Source organism: Taeniopygia guttata, chromosome 21 (assembly GCF_048771995.1).
Source record: "Taeniopygia guttata chromosome 21, bTaeGut7.mat, whole genome shotgun sequence".
NCBI classification, from domain to species: domain Eukaryota; kingdom Metazoa; phylum Chordata; class Aves; order Passeriformes; family Estrildidae; genus Taeniopygia; species Taeniopygia guttata.
The window spans coordinates 992159-1015314 of record NC_133046.1 but is presented as its reverse complement, the minus strand read 5'-3'; the positions used below and the strand labels follow the sequence as shown (position 1 = coordinate 1015314).

The 23156-nt window shown below is 45.5% G+C and overlaps 1 protein-coding gene across 5 annotated transcripts; it reads left to right on the top strand.

Moving 5' to 3' along the window:
- Nucleotides 1–780: 780 nt before the first annotated feature.
- CTNNBIP1 (catenin beta interacting protein 1) lies at nt 781–22249 on the top strand. 5 transcript variants are annotated; one of them, XM_072917325.1, is made up of 6 exons: nt 926–1181; nt 6554–6746; nt 11457–11546; nt 13814–13934; nt 14386–14476; nt 20298–22249. In XM_072917325.1, the coding sequence occupies exons 4-6, from the start codon at nt 13839–13841 to the stop codon at nt 20423–20425; spliced, it is 315 nt and encodes a 104-aa protein (XP_072773426.1). In that variant the 5' UTR covers nt 926–1181; nt 6554–6746; nt 11457–11546; nt 13814–13838; the 3' UTR covers nt 20426–22249. The 5 variants fall into 5 exon arrangements, with proteins under 5 accessions (XP_072773427.1, XP_072773426.1, XP_072773425.1 ...); XM_072917326.1 differs by lacking the exons at nt 926–1181; nt 6554–6746 and adding an exon at nt 781–805; XM_072917324.1 differs by lacking the exon at nt 6554–6746.
- Nucleotides 22250–23156: the final 907 nt, after the last annotated feature.

Genomic DNA, 23156 nt, shown 5'->3' with positions numbered 1-23156 from the left:
GCACCATTCCTGTTCCTGTCAGAGGCTTGGGTTTGCTCTTTGCAGAGGCTTTCATGTTAAGCCCTTCATTAGCTGGCAGCGGGGTTTGGATTTCAGTGGCATCGGGCTTTGATGTCATTAAGTATCAAGCTGTTAAAGGAAGTGCCACCTATTTCATTACTGTGACTATCTTTATGCAATTAAGTTAAATACTGAGTGGAAAACAGATGCATTTTACTAAATAACACTTGGTTCACAAAGCATTTTCATCTCCAGGAATTTTGTACTTACCCTGCTGGCCTCACCAATGCACTCTGTAAGGAAGCAGGGTTACTGTTAACCTAGTGGGAAACCATAACCATAAGATAAGTGATGGAGCAGGGTGATGAGCCTTTGGTGGGTTGTCTTCTTTGGCTTTTAGTTTTAATTAATTCGTCTGTGTGTTCACTAGGCTTTTACTCTTCTTCAGTCAGTGCAGGTGAAGCATTACTTTATTTTTGAGTTCTTCAATGACCAAATGACCACTTATTCTAGTTGGAGGTTGGCATTTTCTGTATTGGCTGAATTACTTTATTTTTGAGTGCTTCAATGACCAAATGACCACTTTTTCTAGTTGGAGGTTGGCATTTTCCGCATTGGCTGAATCGGCTCAGGCTGTACTGATGTCGCAGTGTCTTTAACTTTCTTAGCGCAGTGTTACCGAGCCGCGGCCCGCGCCCTGCTGCGATGGATCTCGGGCGGCCCGGGCGCGGCAGCCGTGCTGCCCCGGACCGGGAGGGCCAGCAGGAGCCCCGGGACCTCGGCACCTCCAGAGGACGTTTCGCAGGTGAGTGCGTGCCGGGCTGTCCCGGCGCACAGCCTCCGGCCCCGCGGGGTCCCGGAGCCCCGCGGGCGCGCCCCTTCCCCGGCGCCGCCCGCCCCTTCCCCGGCGCGGCCCTGCCCCGCTGCCCGCCCCTTCCTCCCGGCCGGCTCTCGGTGCTGCCTGCGGCGCCGCCGCTGCCCTGGGCGCCGGGACGCGGCGGGTCCCTCCCCCGGAGCCGCCCAGGCACCTCCCTCGGGCCGCCGCGGTGAGTCACGACGGAGGAGGAGGAGGCGGCGGCGGCTCCGCTGGGCTCCGCTCCGCTGCTCTCGCCCGCCCGTGCCGAGCGCGCCCCGCCGCCGCCCGAGCCGCCGGAGCGCCGGGGCCGCCGGCCCCGCACCAGGTGAGCGCGGTGCCCTTTGTGCGCGGCCGCGAACAAAGGCTCCGCTCCGGGCCGGCTCCGCTCCGCCGGCCGGGCCTCCCCGCTCCGCGCTGCCGCCCCGCCGCCCGGCCCCTGGCAGGCCCTGGCCCCGTGGCCAGGTACGGGAGGTGCCTTTCCATTTTCTGCCATCACCCCCGCGTCACCAGGCGCCCTGCTCCCCGTGTCCCACCCCAGGCGTGCCTGCGCTGCCGTGGCAGCCGGAGTCGCTCCGGAGCTGCCGGAGGGGCGCTGGGCCCGGGAGGGACGGCAGGTGCCGCCGGGCGCTGGGTCCGCTCGGCCGGCCCGGGGCAGCCGCTGTGCCCGCGATGCTCTCGGCATCCATCCCGGCCCTCGCCTGCGAAACGCCTCCCGGACTGCGTTTAGTAAAGGGCTTCCCTCGGGGGTAATCCTGCATTGCCTAAAAATCGGGTTTCTAGAGCCTCCGAGGCAGCACTCGGTAACTTTCAGTTTACATGGACGGTATTTGTTGGTACACGTTAGTTTTTTACCTGTTGGGAAGATACTGAGAGAGGGACAGCATCACCCTTCGGATCAGAATGTATCAGAGACTGATGATCCTCGTTTCTGCTCAACATCCAGGTCTGCTTCATCAGGGCATGTTTGCCTCACAGGCTCGGGTTTGCTTTCTCTTCAGGAAGAGAATGTTTTGCTCTGTTGTATATCATCTTTTATTTGTCCATTCCTCATCTCGGCATGTTGAACAGGATAAGCTTTGATGCTGTGTGAGATGAGCGTAAGACATTCTGCAGATGTGAGGATTTAAAAAAAACAAAACACCAAACTCTGGCAGACTTTGGAGGCAAGTTAGGTGTGCTAGTTCACAGTCCTCATCTAAGCTGGTTCCAGTGTGGTGAGAGGCATCATCAGCAAAAATTTAAGAACATATTTTTAAATACATTTACAAAATCATACTATATTTATATTTTTGGCTGTTGAACTCACAGGCTTTCAATTTCTTTTGGCCTTGGTTATTTTTGGAGTTCATGTGTGATGTGAAATAGCCTGCTGAAGGAGAACCTCCATGTAAATGGTGAAAAAATGAGGCTAAACATGTACTTCAGTGGGGTTTATTCTGAAAGTACAGGCATTCAAGGTGAGGGAGCATACAGAAAGCTACGTATTACTCTTTTAAAAATAGCGACTGGTTTTCCTACCAAACTACAAGCTACTTTTGCCTTGACAAACAGATAATCTGGAAAATGGTGACAGGTGTACTTCAGATATGTTTCTGTTGCTTCACTTTGCCCTTAGCTGAAAAAGCATCCTCAGTTATTGTATCTTTGGCATCCTGGGAGAAACTAGCAGCTCCCTCAGTGTAATTTAGAGTTGTTGGGGATCTCTGTGCTGTCCTAGTTGATGTGGTACATAGAAATACATCTATGAAGAAGTGAGTAGGACTGAACAAACGCAGGAGCAAAGGCCATTTTGAAAAACTTAATTGGTAATGGGCTGGACCCATATCTGCTTTAAAGCACTTTTCTCTTTTAGTTCATTGTAAGCCTTGCAACAAGTTATGGAAAAGCTACACAGGGCAGAAAGGTGCTTTCAGGATTCTTCTTGACACCCAGGTGGGAGTGCAGTGAAATCTTCAGGAGGGGAGCCATCCCCTGGGCTGGCAGAGCCCTGTGCCAGTCCCTGTGCCATCAGCAGAGCTGGGGCTGCCCTGGCAGGGAGGGCTGTGGCTCACAGGGAACGGGAGCCCCTGTCCCTGTCTGAACAAATCAGTTACTGCTCAAATCACAGGACAAAACATCCTGTGGAATCTTTGGAAAACAAGTTCTGAATCCCAGTTTTATGGGAAATCTGTGGCTGTATCACTTTCTGCTCCGTCCTTTTTCCCATCCAGGGTTTGAGAGTGCTTCACTTTGTGAGAGGAGAGAGACGTTTCCAAAACAATTTGTGTTGTTTTCTAAACAAAACCAAAAGTGAACAGAAATAAAACCTAGATTTTGTAATTACTAACAATGACTGTGATACGTATCTGCTGCCAAAAATTAAAAATCATCCTGCAGCTGCATGTGGGCAAACAGAGCTAACACCTAAAAGTGCCTGATGTGGTTAAACTGTTCAAGGTTGATGCTTTGCCTCGGAAACAGCTTGTCAGAAATAGATCTATTTTATATGTGTTTAATATAAGTTTTTCCTCTCCAAAATGTTTGTCATCTGTAACCAACAGAAACATTTATGTTTTTTTTTACCAAGTATTTCACTTTCTAAGTTGGTTGTTGACTACAAAGCACCCTCCTGAGCATCTGACCTAGTTTGAAGCATCAAACATCCACCCGAGTGCTGTGCACAGAAAGGCAATAGGCTTTTGGAGGCTGCTGTTGGGGATGCTAGGAGAAACTTGCAGGAGAATTTTTTCCATAAAAAAAGGGGTTTGTCTTCAGAAATATTTCTATACACACACAGGCCAAACTGTACTTTTTACTGCAAGCTGTCATCAGATTGGATTTCCTGCTGAAATGCAGCAAGGGCAGAGGCAGCTGTTCCAGAGTATCGTGCAGAAGTGATTGGGAAAATTGCAATCCTGGCAAATGTGCCAAATGTTTATGTTCTGGGCTAAAGCTGTTGTGTGACTGACTAGTCCCAGTTTTGATGGTGATGTGCACCCAAGATATAAATTATTGGAACGAAAACACTGACTGGGTTGTCACTACATCCAGTGTTGGTAATTTAATGATCTTGCTTCTAAGTACAAGGGGGAAATGATAACGTAAATAAGTTTTAAATGTGCTGAAAACTTTTCACCAAGTAACTTCATTTAGGGAAAAAACCCCAGAACACTTTGTTCAGTGTTACATCTCTGAGAATGGAGGACTCTTACAGATCTTTTTCCCTTTGAAGAGCTGTGCCCTGTCCATGAGCTTCCATTGGCATGAGAGTGCAGAGGGAGCAAAACTAGAGGTGAGAAGAAATCAAAGATCAGCAAATTAACCAAAACCCATTAGTTAGTACTAGAATGAGAACACTCTCCTGACTCTCAGATTTATTTTCAGCCTTAGTTGAGGAAGCATTATATAACAAATGTTTGAAAAAGTGAGGAAAGCTCATTCTTGTTTCTGCTCACTGCTGGTGATCTGATAGAATTTTACAGAGCTTCTGTATGGTTTAAAATGTCAGTCTGAATTCAGAAAGTGGAGTCATACTTCTTGCTATTCAGTAAATACATCCAAGGTTTTGCAAGTATCAAATCTGCGAAGCCTATTTCTGTTTCCAAAAATAAGATAGATATAATCATTAATGCTATTTAAAAGCAAACAGCCTAAAATATTTTTAAAACCCAAATAATTTCAACTATTTTTGCACTATTTGAATTCCTGTGACTGACTAAATGAGCTACTGATTGGGGAACAGAGGCGGAGTCAGTACATTTGTACAACCATTCCACTTGTTTCAGGATGTTCTGTTTTATTCCATGCAAATACACCAAGAATTTATTTGATTTTTCACCAAGTCCATTTTCTCTGTGTTATGAGGGCAGCTAAAAAATATGGAAACAACTTAGGTAATCAACTCTGTTTATGACCATGACCAAGCTCAGAAACCTTCTGACTCAGTTCATCCTTCCATAAAATTAGTTGACTACTTCACATGAAGCTGGAGATGTTTAATTAAAGTGTAATTGTTTTGCCTCTGAACTCATCCAGGTCCTGATTCAATGCACAGTGAAGTCAGTGAGGAGCTTTTAATTAATTTCCTTGAGCTTTAAATAAGTACACATGGACGTGCACCCTTAAAGGAAATGTGACCTAAATTTTTACAGCAGAATGGCTGAAAAGGAGGAATATAAATCCTGAAACAGCTTGAGGTGAACTACTGAAGGAAGGCTTTTTGTAGAACTGAGGAGGGGATAGTGCAGCTGCAGGGATCTCTGGTGCCATTTTAATGTTACTTTAATGGTGTTACCTGACTTTGAGTGTGTTGGATCTTATGTGGAAAACTGGAAATTTCTTTGTGCCTTGGCAGCTTGCTCAGTTGGTCAGGGGAGGCAATATCAGACTTCAAGATAAACATAGTTAACTGAATGTTTATGCAAAACCAATCAGCAATAACACTTAAATTATGATTAACTTCAAGAGCTGATGCCAAATTGAGAAAAATAGGAGCATTCACATGTTCTTAGCTGCCTTTTTCAGGAATGTCTGTAGATGCCAAATAATACTCGTTGGTTTATGTGGAATTCGTGAAAGGTTTTGCTTAACTTCAGAGGTTAGAAACAGCAGGTTTTGCTAAACAGAACTTTTTATTGCCGAAATCTTGGTCAGCATCTACGATGAACTTGGTAAAATAAGCCTTTCACAATTCACATCAAGCTGCAACCGTTCTCTTGCTGTTTCACTGTCAAGAGTCTTAGTTCACGAACTTTTACAAAATACATTTTAATCTTTAAATAAAACACTTTGTGTGAAACAGCACGTGTGAGGCACTACAGTTTTGGCCCCTTGTTTTTCATGTATTCATTTCTTTGCTCTTGGAAGCTGCAGTTTTGGATGTAACTGCAATCAGCTCCTTCCTTTTGTTGAGCAGCTAACCATAATAGAGGTGTATCTAATTGTTCTTATGGTTTGGCAGAAATCTGGCTGCTCTTCAGTCATTCTCTTGCCCATTCTGCCTTAAAGTCCTGCTCCTGGGAGCTTCCTGCAGTGATCTGGGATCTTGCAGTGGTTTTAACTTGTGTGAGAATCAGCCACTCTCGAGCTTTGTGTGAATGGTCTCTGGGCTAACTCCTGTTGTTACTGTCGTTACGTATTGCAGGTTGATTATTCTAAATTAATATTTTTACATGTGGTTGCCTTTAACATGCCTGTGTTGTGTCTGGCCTGTGACTGTTCCTTTGTGCTCAGGAATTGCTCAGTCCCAGGAGCGCTGGGGACTCGCTGGGACCCTCAGCCCCTGCAGTCCCTGGGTTCTTTCTCTCCAGCCCGTGGTGTTTGTTCAGTGCTGAAGGGACTCTTCAGCTGCCAGACCACTGACCTGCAGCTTTATGTCACAGCTCACAGAATTGAAGGTAACATTCAGAATTGTGGCTAGGCAGGAAGGAAATGGCTTCCATTTTCCTGAGAAATACTAAGTCTTTTGAAGGCAAGATTTCCTTCCTTGCAATCCCACTTGGCCAAAACACAGGGAAAGCAAAATGTCTGTGGTAAAATTGGTGTGTAATTAGGAATTTGTTTTGAACTAGTGAATGTTAAAAGTCAACTGACAAGGACTTTTTTCCTTCCTTCCTCCTCTGTCCATCAGATATCTTTGCAGCACAGTCTTGTTTCACAGTCTTGTTTGGTGACCTAAGAAAGGAACAAAAATCCTTTTCTTGTGCTTTTTGTTTCTAGTAAGTCCTTCAGAGAAGAGAGAAGCTGGCATGCTTGGCATACTCTGCTGAGACCAACCTATGGAACACTATCTAGGAAAAGTCTCGTGGATTATTATTTGATGAAGGTCTTAGGAGCAAAAGTCTCTTGCCCATGTTATCCAGGAACATTGCTGCTGCTCGTGGACCACTGAGGAGGCAGAGTTTGTGTTCTGGTTAGTACCACAGACATGATTGAGGCATGTGGCCACATTAGATAAAGAGCCATTAATTCTTAGTTCAACTCGCAGCAAGAGCTATTAGTAATAGATCTCTTTAAATGGTTTTGAAAATTAAACCTTGATTCAGAACTGAAACCTCTTCTTTGCTTTTTTTAATTGTTCAGAGCATCCATGGGGAAAGCAGCACAGAAATTTGGTTCTTTTTTTCCTAAAGAGGCAAGATAACTAGGAGACATAAGGGCTGTGTTTGTCACATTTTACAGCAGATTTTATTGATGCATGAGGCCAGAACACTATTTCATGTTGCTGTCCAATGGTTACACAATTTTGGTAATAAAGAACTATTAATCTGAGAGTCTCTGGTCCTAACTATGTACTTTGATACACTCTTGCAAAATACTAAAATGCTAAATAGTCACCAACATAGTAACAGCTCACATTTTAATTGCTTGTAAAAAAATCTAGTTAGCCATAATCTTTCTACTATAACAGATTTATAGGCATTTGCAGTGTGAAATGTCTGTGACCTGTCAATAATGATGTTCAGATGTCAGTAAAGATTACAGGGCAGCACATTGAGACCTCTCATTAATACCTGGCTGGCTGTAGATCCTGTGTTGATGAGTACCAGAGAAATGCCTATAAATATATATCTATAAAATACTTAGATATATGTACACACGCAGTGGAGAGGAAGCCTTTCTGTGCCACCACGTGTGCTCTCTGCCATTTCAGGTTAAATGCACCCAGCATTTCTGTGTGCTTGGCTGGGAGAAGTTGGTCACTCCAGCACAGGGAGTTTGACTCAGAAATGGCACTGAAGTTTTCTCCAGAAATGTTCTGTTTCTGAAATAAAATATTTACAGATAGATCCTTACAAGGCTTGGCTGTACTGTTCTATTTTAATGATGGATGCTGAACACTTTTTAGCACTAATTCTTCAGTGGGATACCTAGTAATTAAATCGTTGGCTATCTGTTATTAGAGCCTAATTTCCTGCCTAGAAGATTTGTAGGTTTGTTTTAAATAGGAGAAGAGGTTCCTCAGTGAAGGATGCCCCTGGTTGGGAGGAGAGCAGCAGTGTCCATCCAGCTGTTGGTGACCATTGTGAGTAAAGTACTGCAGCATTCTGCTGGAGCTGTCTCTTGGACTGGGATGCAATAATTTGTTTATAAACTGCTCTTTATAAAGTGGTGTCACTTTCTAAAGAATTTTTGACACATTCATCTTTGAAGTGTGAATACCTTTGTGAAATGAAAGGGTTTTTTTCAGGTTTTGTTGCTGTTACTACATTTATTTTCAGAGGCTTCAAGTTGACTGACATGAACTACCTAAAACCCTGTGCTGCCTCTTTTAGCTGTATGAGATGTGAGAGATTTCTTGTCCTTGAGGGAACAGGGGGGAAATTATCTGGTTTATGTGTGCCTGAAGGTCAGGAGACAATTGTAATTTCATTGACGTGATGGTTATGATAGTAGGATTTTTAAATTTTACTTTTTAGGTCAGCTTGAGCATTGATGTAAGAACTGTTTTGGTATATCGGGAAGCTCTATGGAATGCACTTCATTGCTATTTTTGAAGTCCATTTTGAAGCTCTGAAAGGTGTTCCAGCACTGGGGAGAAAAACCCCTGCTTGTGTTCATAAATGTTTCATGAATAAATGGCTGTGTTTGGGGCTGTTTCCTGTCCTCCTTCAAGAAGGAGACTGTAGTGCTTCGTTAAAAATTTAAATCTGACATTTAAGAGATGTGAACCTACTACATTTGGGAGTTCCAGCAGTAAATTGACCTAAATCTGACACTGGGTTCAGATTCTGAAGTCAGCTAAAAGGTAGCACTGAACATAGAAACGAAGACAAAAAAAAACCATATTAAATATTTCAGTTCATACTGTTCACCTATAAATAGGTAGCTGTTATGAATTCTTCATTGTATCCCTCTGGAGATGGGAATTAATCCAGTCTCCAGCTGCCTGTGACTGAAGGTCATGAGTCAGAATGAATTAGAGGGAAATTTGTAGCAGGGATTTTGCAGACTCTGGTTCCTGACTTCAGGTTTCAGGCTCCAGCTTGGAAGGTTTTTCGGGCTCTAACTGTTCTCTGAAAAATGTAATTTGAAAATCAGCAAGGCTGAAGTGAGGGGCAGCATCCCCTTGCACTTGCAAGCTTCCCAGTGTGACCATGCTCAGGCACTGAAGTGCTGCGTGGTGGGGCTGTGGAGGGGAATGGCTTAACCTTGGCTAATGGTAGCAGAGATATCAGAGAGTCAAAGGGACCCTTCCTGCTGCTCTGAACTCCACTTGTGTGGAGCAAAGGGAACCTGCAGTGCTCGGGTTTATTCACCAGAACTCCTTAGCTGGCCTTTATAATCCTTTCCCATTAATTGAGGGTTTTCACTGCCTTGAACAGAACCAGTCAGATTCAACAAAAAAATAAATTGTAGCTGAACTAACTCCTGTTGGGTTTCTTTTGGCTATAACTGGAAATGCTAAAAGATATTAAAGAGGTAGTCAGCTGTGATTTAGGCTTTAAAGAACTTGCCAGATGGCTGCTCTAAGTACCCTAAATTATTAAGACTGAATATGTAAAATACTACATTTTCCAACAGCTTACTGCCTTTTTATTTTCTGCCCCCTTAATTTAGGCTGTGCAGATTCCTCAGTTGCATTTTGTGTTTTCCCATACCAGTAAAATGTTGTCATTAGGAATTTCAGCATTACAGAGGACTGCACTGTTAGGGGGAATATGAAATTTGAAGGAACAAAAGCTCATGTTGCTTTCTCATTGCATTTAATAAGCATGGCTTTAAAACTGAATGGGATGCTTAATTAACTTCATTTATGCAAAATTTATAAAGATGCATTTTTAAGCATGTCTCTTTTTCTGTTGAGATGTGAAATGTTTGTTTATTTAAAAAGATGGTAGGAGGGGAGTCAGAAGAATTTAAGAGTTCTCAATTATGAACTGATCTGTGGCTTTGTCCAGCAGAAAGTCTTTACCAGGTTTTGAATTCATACCAGTATAGGTGGAAGTGAAGGAAATACAGTTACAAATCTGTAATTTTCAGTTGCTGTGTGTCAGAATCTTCTTCTGAAGGCGTTCAGTCAAAACAGTTCTTGCTGGTGAGGCTTGAGTTTCCTGAGGAGCTGTTTCCATCTGTTGGTAAAACAGACAAGTTAAACTGAGACTGAGTACAGATTTCTCCTGTCTGCATTTTTTTGAAGTGAAACCCCAATAGCTGATGTTCTAAACCTAGTTAGGAAAAAAGAATAAAAGGGAAGGCTAAGTGCAGTTATAGTATTTTTTTCATTATGTACTGTTGTGTCTGGGGTTGGTGATTAAAGAGAAAGCCACTGTGGTCTTTTAATTAATTTTTGGGAAGAAATATATTTCATTTTCATCAGAGAGTTTTCAGAACAAGTAACAGTGAGGAGAGGTGAGGAAGCTAGTGGGAAAATTGAAGTAGTTAGCTATGACATTACTTGGGTAATGCCCTTGCACAGTAGCCCAGGTGTTTTTAGGTGTAGAAGTACCTCCAGCTGCTCATTCCAAAGCCATGTCTGGCTTCCTCTGATCTCTGACTTCCTGCCTTGCCAGAGCTGCCGCTTCAATCCACGGTGCTGCTCGTGCTTGGTGTGCCAGGGCAGGGCTGCACAGCTTTGCCCAGCCCAGGACAGGCTGTGGAAGGAGACAGATGGGCATGTCAGGCGTTCCTGGCTCTGCCCAGTCCACATGTTGGGCCTTGCTGAGCTGTAGGAATTCCTGGGATCCTCACCCAGCCCACTGCAGGCAGCGTGGGGAGGGAGGTGCTGGACACAGGACAGCTTTCTGTGCTGCTGGGGAAGGGGAGGGAGTGTTTGCAAACTCAGATTATTGCTTTGGCAAAGCTGGGCTGGCAGTGTTGGCTGTAATATATAGATATTTGTTGTTTATTATTCTGTCATGTGAATCATCTTAAAAATAAATGAGAACTAAATTTCATTGCCTGTGCCTGGCAAACAAGGGAGAATTAGGTGACCCAGTTATGTCCATTTGCAGTGTGTTGGGTGCAGCAGGACAACATTTAGCCTTTTAACAGAGTTTAGTGAAGAATTCAGGCATTTCTGACTAACACTGCAGCTTTTGAAATGCAGGGTCAGTCTTCTTTGTGAGAAAGGAATGGAAAACTGGGGAGTAGACCCAGGTTTAGCTGCCAGAGGTAAGCACAGGCAGCCCAAACGTTCCTGTTGGCTCTGCACATCTGCCTCACCCTTACCTGGAGAGACCAGTTCCAGATCTGATAGTGCATTCTCTATGGCTTCACCAGCTTTGGCCTCTCTTCCTGCAGTGCCAGGCATCCAGGACACCATTCCCAGAAATTCAGCTGAGATCCCATTACTTCTTTGAGGCCAGGATGTATCAGTTGGGTTTTGTGCTGAAAGCTCCCTCAAGAATGCAAAGCTTGAATGCAATTCATCCTCAAGTGATTGGGAATGTCACTGGTATGGTCAGGGTGGGAATCTTGCAGCTGAAGAACAGCTTGATTTTTAAAAACTTAAAACACAAAAAGGTTCTTATGTTTACAGCTCCAGACAATGGTGCAGTTTTTTGAACTTTACCTAGAACGTGTTCTGGAGCAGACTGGGAGTGAAGGTGTGTTGAATTAAGGATCTTTCTGGGGTTCAGCTGGATATGTTCTGTAATTCTTTGCTCATTTGTTTTCACAGGGCAGTTCCCTCCTACATTTTTCCCAGCTCCAGTCTCTGATCAGGACTGCACACTTGGATTATCTGATCTCCTGTGGTTTCTAGAAGCAGGTACGTTGGCACCGAAATCTGGTGTTTTGTTGGTTGGGGATGGGGCAGTGACCACTCATCCATGAGCCAGAAAGATTTGTGGGGGCAGGGAAATGCTGCTTAAGGAGCATTGCATAATGTGTAGCATATTATGTAGCTTTCTGGAGACAGCAACCTTGGTAAGTATTTTGAAAAGATTTTTCAGTCCTTCATTTGCAAATGTGGATCATGCTGTCTTCTGGGCATGGAGCAGCTTTTTATGTGGGTTTGGAAATTCTCTCATGTAGCATATGCTGGGTGATGTTGTCATCCTAAACTGTGTCTTCTGAAAGCTTTATGTAACAAGAAAACAGAGATATATTCACATTTTCATGCTGGGGTCTGACCTTTGTCCGTCCACTTTGATGTCATCGAGTAGGAAGAGCTGTGGTGGCAGGGTAGTTGTGTGGTGCAGGGAGAGCAAAGTGCTGTTGCTCTGAAAGCTTAGTTTTACCTCTCTGTACATATTTTTGAGCCATATTGAGTGGTTTTTTTCCCCCATGCTGCTTCCTAATAATGTGAAGCATTCACTGAATGGGCTTTAGGATTTTTATCCTTCCTGTTAAATAGGTGGCTTCATGACAAACCCATCTTGGCTGAAGGTTACTTCAGAAGAGCCAGGCTTAGATAGGAACTCCCATCACCCCTTTTTAAAGTCTAGAAATTAAAAAAGAACTAGAAGATAGTAAGGGTGGAAAACAATGAATAGTAACCAAACCAGGAAGTATGTGATGTGCAGAGCAGTGCTGAAGTTGGGTCTCCCTCATTGGCTTGGGGGCAGCTGTGGCATTTTCTTGGTGCTTGTGGATGGTGCCACCTACTGATACCCCATCCACTTTGTTTCATTTTTAAACAATAGATGTCTTCGTGCATTTCAGCTTTTCTTGTCATGATTTTTCTTTTCTAGTACAGCAGCTTCCCTTTTCAAATACAATATTTTTTGAAAAGTATTTACAATACTAAGAGCCAGTCCCTACCTTTCAGACTGACTGGATTTCTTGATCAATGTTTATTGTTTTATCAGTCTCTGGAGGTGTATAACTTAATGTCTCTTGCTCGCTATCTTATTTTGTTCATTGCCTTACTACTGACATCCCTTGTTAGCACTCAGTAAATTGCACTGTGGAGTATATACCTAGCATAATCCAGTTTACTTACTTGAGTTGACACTAGGCAAAATGATGGGATTGTTTATTCCCCCTGCAGAGAGCAGTTTGCTGGTTGTATAAAAAGCCCCAACAGTCATCACCTTGCACATGTACAGGCTGCAGGTTTCCAAGCAGAGCCATCTATAGCAAATCAGCTTCATCAGATCTTCCCACTGAAACATGTTCAAGGAGGACTGGTGATGGATCTTTCTCACTTTTTACTGCTGTTATCTCCATGCTCAGTAATGTGGGTGGCAAAGCCTGTCCCAGCAGCTGCTGCTGAAGTTTGCATTACTTCTGACTCACTCAGGAGGGCCTCTGTGTAATTTTAAACGGTTTCCACACCCAGATTACTTTCCCTTAAAAGTAATAATGGAAATGAAGTGAGAGGAGAGGTTGGTAATGACTGCAGGACAGCATTACGGGGAAAACTGTTTGAACCTGCTGGGATACAGCCTTCCCCATGCCAGCCTTGTGTAGTGTGTTCCCTTCATTACTGAGGTTCAGGAAAACATTTATAGGCTGGTGTAAATAAGAAGCAAAAACTCACCTTTTAAATGATACTCTTTCCCTGCTCCTCTTAGTTATGCTTTGTCTCCAAAATAATTTCATAAATTTTAATAACTTTTACAGTAATGCAGTGGCCTTTTCATATGATATATAAAGGAAAAAAGAAAAAGAGGGGAAAGACTTAAGAGTTTAGGTTTCACACAGCTTTTGTTTAGCCATTGTGGGCTTGATGGCTGTGCATTCTGCATCCTGTTTTCATTCTGCTTGTGCTTATTTATGGAAAAACCCCCAAACCACGGACTCTTCTGTCAGGCTGTTTCTTTCATCTAGTTCTTAGAATTCCTTTTCGACTCATGCAGTAACGTAACCACAGATAATGAGCTGTGGATGTGAACATGAGCCTCTGTGAATGTTTCAGTTGCATTTGTAGGCCCAGTTTAGCTGCTGACATTTTTAAGGGTTTCTCTGGGGAAGGATGTGATTCCTCCCTCTCCCGGGTGATCTACCCACTGGTGAAAAACAGGTATTTTGGAAATGAAACTTTTCCTCCATTGCCTGTTCTAGTTTGTTTTGCTGATTTTGTATCTGCAGGAAATCAGGAGCTGGCAGGAGGGGAATGAACCGTGAGGGCGTCCCCGGAAAGAGTCCGGAGGAGATGTACATTCAGCAGAAAGTGAGGGTGCTGCTCATGCTCAGGAAGATGGGATCAAACGTAAGATGCACTTCGTAGCCCACCCTTTGTGGGTTTTCAGGAAACTTTGGACTAATTGGGGTAGTGCTTGTTGAGATGGGCAGGTGATGGTCTGGCTTTAATGCTGAATTGTTTGAGCCATCCTGGATTTATCACTTAAACACAACTGATTTTTACTTATATGTTATAAGGCTTGTCATGCCTGGAACTACCATATATCGATAAATTATTTCAAGTTCTTCATTACTGGCAAGGGAGCCCAGTGAAGCAGCTGTTTTAAGGTGGCACTGAACCTGCCCGTGAGTTCCTGATGTCCCATTTGGCTGCTGTGTCCCTGCTGGTGCTCGAGGTGCACAAGTCAGGGGTGGTGAGGAGCAGAGCAGAGGTGCTGTGGTGCCCGTCCCTGGGAGCTGGGGTGGGTTCTGCTTTGCTGAGTGCTCGGGTGTCACCTCTGTCACCTCTGTGCCCACAGCTGACGGCCAGCGAGGAGGAGTTCCTGCGCACGTACGCGGGGGTGGTGAACAGCCAGCTGAGCCAGCTGCCCCAGCACTCCATCGACCAGGGTGAGTGTCCCCAGTGCTGCCCAGTGCCTCCTGTGCTCCCCCAGTGCTGCCCAGTGCCCCCTGTGCCCTTCCAGTGCCCCCTGTGCCCTCCCAGTGCCCCCTGTACACCCCTGTGCCCTCCCAGTGCTGCCCAGTGCCTCTTGTGCCCTCCCAGTGCCTCCTGTGCCATCCCAGTGCCCCCTGTGCCCTCCCAGTGCCTCCTGTACACCCCTGTGCCCTCCCAGTGCTGCCCAGTGCCCCCTGTGCCCTCCCAGTGCCCCCTGTGCCCTCCCAGTGCCCCCTGTACACCCCTGTGCCCTCCCAGTGCTGCCCAGTGCCCCCTGTGCCCTCCCAGTGCCCCCTGTACACCCCTGTGCCCTCCCAGTGCTGCCCAGTGCCTCTTGTGCCCTCCCAGTGCCTCCTGTGCCCTCCCAGTGCTGCCCAGTGCCTCCTGTGCTCCCCCAGTGCTGCCCAGTACCCCCTGTACCCTCCCTCTGCCCTGGAGCTGCTTGCCCTGGGCCAGCAGCCTCAGAAAACAGCACCTGCAGGGCTCCTGGATGTCCAGAATCGTTTGCCACCTGCTGAAGCCCATCCTGCAGGCCGGGATATGCTGGCTTTGTTAATTCTTTGCAGAAGTCTTGGTAAACAATTGTGTGGAGCTGCTCTGAGCCCACTAATCTCTTCTGAACCTGAATGTTTCTTACTGGATTCCTCTCCCTCCCCTGCACAGCCCTTGTGCCAGATCACGTTCATGAAGTGCAGTTTGGAATTGAAGGAACATTGTGAGACTCGTGCCAGAAAGATCTGAGCAGAAATTTAGTATAGATCTGAGACATCTAGAAATCCATTACAAACACAACCTGCACAAACTTGCTGTGCTCATTCCTTGCATAGCTGGGAGCTGATGGAAGTGGATATGCTTGAAGAATTCTGAGACAAAATACACAGCTTTTCTGCCAGTCTAAAGTGAGAATTTTCTTGTTTCATGTCAAAAACTGAGGTAGACACATTCAGATAAGAGAGATTTAGCTGCAGTTGGCATTTTTCAGCATGATCCTTAAAAGTTACATTTTTCCCAGTGAAATCAATGCTGAATTACCTGCACTTTGGCTAAGAATAGGTGATAAAATCAGAAGTCCTGCCAGGGGACAGATCTATCTGTAGGAACAGATAGTTCCTGCAGTGGTGCTGAAGCTGTAGTGTGCTCTACAGACAGGAGCTACTTATTGCTTCTTTATTGCTCAGGACTTTGATTTCCTTAGCAATCCCTCCAGGTTTCTCCCAGTCAGTGATGATAATGCTCCTTGCTTGCTGCTGCCTGTGCCCTCTGCTGGGTCCTGGGGCGGTGAAACAGGAAGGGCTGAGTATGGAATTCCTGAGTAAGGGAATACGATGGCCTGGGTGTGAGATGTGCCGCCCTAAGGGAGATCCCATCTCCACTAGATGGCATTGCCTGGTGCTGGAAAACCCCTGCAAGTCCACACACTTGCTGTTCTGTTGCTCCGAGGTTGCTTAAAGGTATTTTCTCCCCTACTTTTCTGTTTTCATTGAATCTCCTCTGGAGGATTTCTTTTTTCCTTTGCGCAGCTCGTCTTACAGGACAACAAAAAGAGGTGTTATTTAGGGAGTAACTTACACCAAGTTAGCACTTCAGTGGATTTCACAGCCTTTTGTTCCTCCTAGGACAGGGTGTCCCTGATTTGTCTTTAGAGCCATTTTCCTGCAGCAGGCACAAAAGACACAAAGCTAACTTCACATCCCCATTTTGTCCCAGAAACCAGAATGAGTTGCTGCCTGAGCACTCTTGAAAGCTTTGCCATGGACCTGCAGGTTTCTGTGTGTTCCTTAAAGTGCTGCAGGCTGGCTCCAGTTCCAGGGAAGTTGTTCTGGCTCAGGGGGTTTCTTGACAAGAGTGTAGGGGATGGGGGTGTAGAGTTCTGGGCCGTGTCTCCCCTGCAGGGCTGCTGAGCCTGTCCCTGCGTGCCCCTGCTGTGGTTCCTGCTCGGGATCTGTGGCTCTGTGCGAGCCCCTCTGTTTGCCCAGGGGGTCACTGCAGCTTCTGTGTCCCTTGGGCCAGGATGTGGCACTGCAGGAAGGGGTTTTTGCTGTCCCTGCTGAGTTCAGGCTCGTCCCCATCACTGCAGGAAGGGGTTTTTGCTGTCCCTGCTGAGTTCAGGCTTGTCCCCATCACTGCAGGAAGGGGTTTTTGCTGTCCCTGCCGAGTTCAGGCTTGTCCCCATCACTGCAGGAAGGGGTTTTTGCTGTCCCTGCCGAGTTCAGGCTTGTGCCATAAACCCTTCATGAGCCACTGCTAATACATCTCTGACGTTTAAAGTTCCTCCTTGAGACTCTCTTTGTTGTCTAAGGATCCAGCAATGGAAGTTAATTTGGATCAAGCAGCATCTTAGAATATCTCTGTAATTTTTAATCAAGCCTGAAGGCTAAGACTCCCCTTCAGTTTATGCTTATTTTTATTGGAAGAGGAGGTACGGTAATGGAGTCTAATATTAATGTAATTTTATTTTTCAATCATTGTTAACACCTGTATGAAAGTGCAAAATCCAGGGTGTTTTTCTTTACTCCAGGAGCTCTTTAGCTGACATCTGTGGAGTGTTTGTTGTTTGTTTTTATGGCTCCAAGAATAACCGAGGAGCCCTGAGGCATCTCAGTTCAGCCAGTGTGTGTGCTGGAGAGGGGATGTAATCCTGAGCTGTTCTGGGCTGTTCACACATTGGTCTTGCCTGCATTGCAGCAGGAGCTAACACAGCTCACACTTGATGAAATCAGGCTTTCTCACCTAGTTTTGAGTGCAAGCAAAATGCCTCTGGGGAAGTTCTGTGCCCAGAAGCGTCTCCTGCACAAGCCCCATGTTCCCTGTTCCCCAGCTCCTTGCATTTCCAGAGGGTGGGTGGCTCTGGCAGCTCTGCAAATGGAAGCAGTGCAGGGAGGAAGCACGAGATGGGAATTGTGCTGAGACCTTGGTGATTGCAGCTCTGGTGTTCCTATAGCAACAGGAGTGTCGTGCTGGCTCCTGGAGGAAGCTGGTCCATGGGGAGGGCAAGGCTGAGATGCAGACACGTGCCTGGCTGGGTGAGACTGGTGTTCTCGGGGTGCTGGGGCACCAAAACCACCCAGGCTGCTTGTGGGGCTCTAGGGGACCGTGCTCAGGGCTCTGCAGGTGCTGATGGAGCATGGAGATCGAGCTCTGCTCTGTGCACTTTTATTTTGTTGAACACAAGGCTTGTTTTAGTGTGCTGCTGCTCTCAGCAGTGCATGGTGTATTTTTAGAATGCCAGACTAAGATGATAATACTGGGAATTTCAGGGAAGAGTTAATGTTTAGAAGATTATTGCTGGAAGGTGGTTGAAGAAATGTATGTATGCAAAGATCTCGTGTGAAGTGAAGAATTTCTTTTTTTAAATTTGGCAGCCTTTAGAAATTCCCAGCAGGCTAAACCTTCTGATCTCTAAATGCTTTTGGGGCTTAATTAATTCTGCAGGTGACTACAAGCAAATCAGGTGTACATATCTATTTCTCATTCAAAGAGCACTTGGGAACAGCAGCTGTTAGAGGTGTCAGCGTCTTCTCTGGTGTTGAGGTGGTGTGGTTCCAATCCAGCCTGTACCTGCTGGGTTCATGTCTCTGTGCCCAGGTCCTTGCTGGGGAACTGAGCTCAGGGCACGTCTGCAGCCTTCCCTGCCCTGCAGTAAAGTCATTTGACCTTCAGCTCATCTTGGCTTGCTAAGACTGAAGAATAAGTGGTGTAAAAGAACTCTAAATTCAGCAATTCAAACAGCTGCAACTGGAACATAATCTCAGCAGGATTATTTTGGAAGTTAGTGGGTAAGATTGTCACTATTGCTTTCTAAGATGGGACATAAGCCCACCTGTTAATTATTGTTAATTTGTAGGAAGAATGAGGGTGAGGAAGCGTGAGGCAGATACAGTGAGAGAAGTATCTGAATGTCTAAAGGTTTGTGGCAATTAATGCTTTGCTCATAGAAGATGGGGAATATTTCACTGGGTATGTTGTAGGTCTCTATTTCAGGGTAGAAATGTGTGCCCAGGAAAGGGACAGCTCTGGAGAGAGCAGCTGTATGTATAGGTGCAGGTCAGGTAAAAGTGTGCCTTTGCCATTGTTCTGTACATTAATTGCTGGAAGTGCAGAGCCCAGTGAAGGATGTGCTCCAAGCAGATGTGGTTCACCATCCCATTGTCTCAGTCACAGGCTCTTGGCCACGTGCAGCTCAACTTTATAACCTGTGCTCTGCTTTTTACATTATTTTACTCGATAAGTAAGACAACATCCGCTGTGGGAGCCAAGTGGGCCTGCAGGAGCAGCTCAGTGCTGGGGTCCCTGCTTTCCCCTGAGCAGACAGAAGGGCCAGCTCTGTTCCTGGGCAGTGTTTGTGTCTGTACAGGGCACTGGAGAGCTCCTTAATGAGCAGCCTCGTTAGCTGGGTTTCCTCTGGCTCTGGATAGTTTGGGTTACAGGAAAGGGCTGGAACAAAACCTGCTTTTATGCTGAGAAATGTGGATGACCTTTTTCTGGACAAATGTCACCCAGATTCTTTTGCTGGGAGACACCTCCAGATGTGGCCACGTGCCCTCAGTGGCCTCTGGGCAGTCGGGGCAGGCAGGGCATGGAGCTGTGGGGTTTTCTGGGATGCAGCCTCCTTTCCTGCCTGGGATTCAGGGAAGCCTGCAGGAATTTTGTTCCCATTGAGACCCTGGAAAGGGGAGAGCCCAGGAAAGCAATCAGCATCTGGGAAGGACTGCAGCTGATGCCGTGCTGGGTGAGTCTCTGTGGCTGCCAGGCGACTCCAGCTGCTCCTGCACCTTGCAGGAGGCGTGGGGCACTGGTGGGGCACTGGTGGGGCACTGGTGCCAGAGGTGCTGCTGCAGCTGCCCCAGCCTCCTGCTGCTGCAGCGTGGGGCTCGCCCCTCCAGCATCGAAGGCTTTGTCACAATCCTTGCAAGTGAAATCCTTGTTTTTCTTTAGGGGCTGCTGGTTCTTGCTGGTTTTAAAATCAACAAGGCAGCTTGTTAATTCTGAGCTGGATCCTGGTGCTATATATCATTTATGTTTTGATCAAGGAAGAAACAGTTTGTGCAGCAGATGAAAAGGGAGATGACTGCAGGGCTTCTGAATGCTGGCAAGAGGGTGCATCAGAGCAGTTTTTGATGTAGTTTTATATAAGATAAGGGCCCTACATATGAAAAACAAACTACTACTGCTTGGTCTTTAATATTTCCTCCTTTGTGTTCCTATAACAAATAAATTGTGAGATTTATAAAAGTAAGTGTAGTTGCATTTCAGGAACATTGGTTTAGCTTTTAAGAACATTAGCAGGGGGAATTTATAAGCATTTTGACCGCTTTTCCTGCTATATTTCAACTGAAGAGCAGATTAGATAACTGAAGAAATGGAATTCATATAATGAGAACAGATTAGACATTTTTATTAGTCCTCTTTTACCTTGTGTGCAGGTGTATGGGCAGAAGTTGCTTGGGGCACAAAACAGATTTGCTTGTTGATATGCTTCAGGTAAAATACTGGAGGAATTTGGCATGCTGATGTTCTGAGTTGGATTTGAACTTTGCAAAGCCCTGGAAGAGGATTCTGTGGAGCTGAGCAGTTACCTGAACTGGGACAGGCAGTGGTGGTGTTTTTGGCATTCCCTAGTTTGTCATTTGCTTTCCTGTTGGTTGTGTGGATGTGTAGAACGATACTTTGGGTACTGCCTCTCTCCACTGCTCTTTAAAGGAAGTAATTATGGCACAGATTTCCTGTATCCATTGTTGTTGCAGGTGCTGAGGATGTTGTGATGGCATTTTCCAGGTCAGAGACAGAAGACAGAAGACAGTAACTACAGGACACCTGAACAACACAGAACTGGAGAGGACAGTGAGACTCCTGAAGATAGAGGAGGATGGCTGAGCATTAATAAGTTCCTCTGCCCACCCTAATTGTTCCTTGGTATTCCTTCTCCTTTGTAATGTTGTTTCCCTTTGCCCAACCCTCAGAATGCATCTCACAGCCATCTATTCCTGTCAGATTTTGCAACTCAGCCGGGCTGTGTTCATTAAGGACAAACCTAAAGGTGTGGTTTTGGTTGGCTCGAAGGGACAGGCTGTGGTTGGATAAAGGAAGGCAATTTTTCAAACTTGACCAATGGAAACCTTTTATCTCACATTTTATTTTATATTTTAAACAAAGTCTCTTGACATCCTACTTCTAAGGAAGCTTTTTATGCTGTGGTGCTTATTTAGGTCAAACTTGTGAATTTGAAGAGGGTTTGATTTGGCTGCATAGAACTGGAAGCAACTTGTGATTGGGTGACAATGCAAAAGCTTTCCCTTCAGTTGGCTTGCAGGTATTTTGCTGACTCCAACGTTTTCATTGCAGGAAGCTGATGTTTTGGTGCATTGGTTGTTTCTTTATACTTATTGACTTGGGGGGGAAAAGACAAATGTGCTTTGCAATATTTATTACATCTACACACATATAAACGCTTGCTTTTGGGGGGTTGTTTTGGTTTTTTGATTGGCTTTGAAGTCATGGTTTGATTTCCTTTTGGCTGCAGTGTTTCTGATGCAATCAGTTTTTCCATACTCAGCTGCTCTCTGGCCTGGAGCGCTTTTGGGAGCGTGTGTCAAAGCAGATTTGGTTCAGGAAGTCCACCTGGCCAGGCTGGAGGCCGAGGATGCCCAGCCTGGTGGGACGGGGCTGTGCCCGAGCCTGGCACTCCTGCCTGCCCGGGGGCTCCTCTGCTCCCCAGAGGAGCTGGAGGTGCAATTCTTGCAGGAATTGCAAGAATGAGATCTAAGGCTGTGACATGAATTTGCCAAATTTGTATAGAGAAGATGTGAACTTGTGTAAAATACTGCAGAGTTCCACTTTAACCCTTTGACTGCTGCACAAGAATAGCTGTCACATTAGGAACAATTAACGATCATTAACTTAAATCCAGCTTGCACTGGGCTTTAATAAACTGAAGTTTCTAGTCACTTGAAAAATTGTACATGGTTTCCCTCCTTGCAGCTGTTTGGTGATAGGGAAATTCTGTGGGTCCTAGGATAACAGCATGTTCCTGAGGCACTGTTCAGGAGGCAGCAGTGCTGCTTTAGGCTCTGCAACACTGAGTGTACAGGTGACACTCCTCAGCTTCACTCTCTGTGGCTGCAGGGCCTTAAAACACACACAGACCTTGACAGACTGAAAAACCTGCAGTGGAATTCCCAGGGTGCACTGACTGCTCAGGAATCTGCACAAAGTCTCCAGCACTGCTGCCTAAAACCAAGCACTTCATTTTCTCTCATGTGTGCAGGTGGTTTTTACAGAACTTCTGGGTTTTGCTGTGGGTTGCACTGACTTCGAGATGTCTCAGAATCTATTAAAGCTGAACTCAATTTACCTGTTCCTGGTTCTTTTCCTATGGTTGTTAATTATTTACATTGACAATTCTAGAATCTAACTGTGAGAACATGACCATTTTCATGGCCAGAAATTCTGCTGACAGGATGCTGTTGTGGTCTCAAAATTGGGAAGAAGCTGGAGAGAAGCCATGGACTGTCTGCAAAAGGAAGAACAGACTTGTGACACAAGGAAGAAATTATCTTGAGCAAATAAATACCATGTAATGAGAGCAATTGTACCTTTATTTATGAAAACACTCGTTTTGATTCAGTTGCAGCTTTGTAAAGTTCTATGTGAAAGTAAATCTTTTACCCCTTTTTGTTGGGGCCAGATAAGAGATTTCTTTATTAAAATAAACCAGGAATGAGCCCAAAGGATTCTCTAGATTTTGACTTGGTTGCCTAAAAAGCACTTTAATGTGAATTTGGTGCAGAGGGGGGGGGTCCCTGTGACTCTGGCTGCTCTGTGGTGGCCTCCCAGTGCTGACATTCATCCTCCCTGGCTATCCATGGCACTCCTCAGCAGCCAAGACTTTTCAGAAGGAAAGTGAACTCTTTAAACTGTGGTTTAATCTTTTCACTAAAAATGTAAGTGTTGGGAGGTGGGAAATACAGTTTTTAATATCTACTCTTGTTTCATATTGATTTATTACACTGCTCAGCTGCCAAATGAAAAACACCGGGTTTCACCTTTGAGAAACACAGGACATCAGCATGAGGGACTTGTTTATTGTTTGTACAAATTTCTCCAGCTTTGCTGTTGTGCCTGTTGTGCATTACTAATAAAACCAGGAAATCAAATGTTCTGGAGGCCTGAGTTGAGCACAGGTCTAATTTGAAATATGTTTGTAACTAGAAAAGGCTTTGTAGTCCAATTATCAGCCATACAGTGCTTAAGGCACTCAGAAAAGGAGTGTAAAAGCTTTAGAGGCATCTTCCAAGAAAAGCACACACTCTTTGGGTGGTCTTTTGGGGAGAAACGTTCCTTTAGAGATTCAAAATGTGCTATTGTACTTTGGCTGCCAAGCTGCTCATTACCTGTCCTAACACACTGTGTTTTGCAGAGCTTGAGGAGAAGATTCAGAGCTGAGTCCCACCCCTCCTCTCTCCCCAGGTGGCAGCAGGTGCTGCAGTTGTTGGAAGCTCCTTGTGTCTGAGCATGGCCTGTTGTAGATGAAAATGGGGCTCCACCATTCACTTAGACCTCGAGTCTGATTCTCCCAGGTCCTAAAATAAACCCTGGAGTCACAGAGCATGTGAGCTGGAGGCACAGCAACACTTT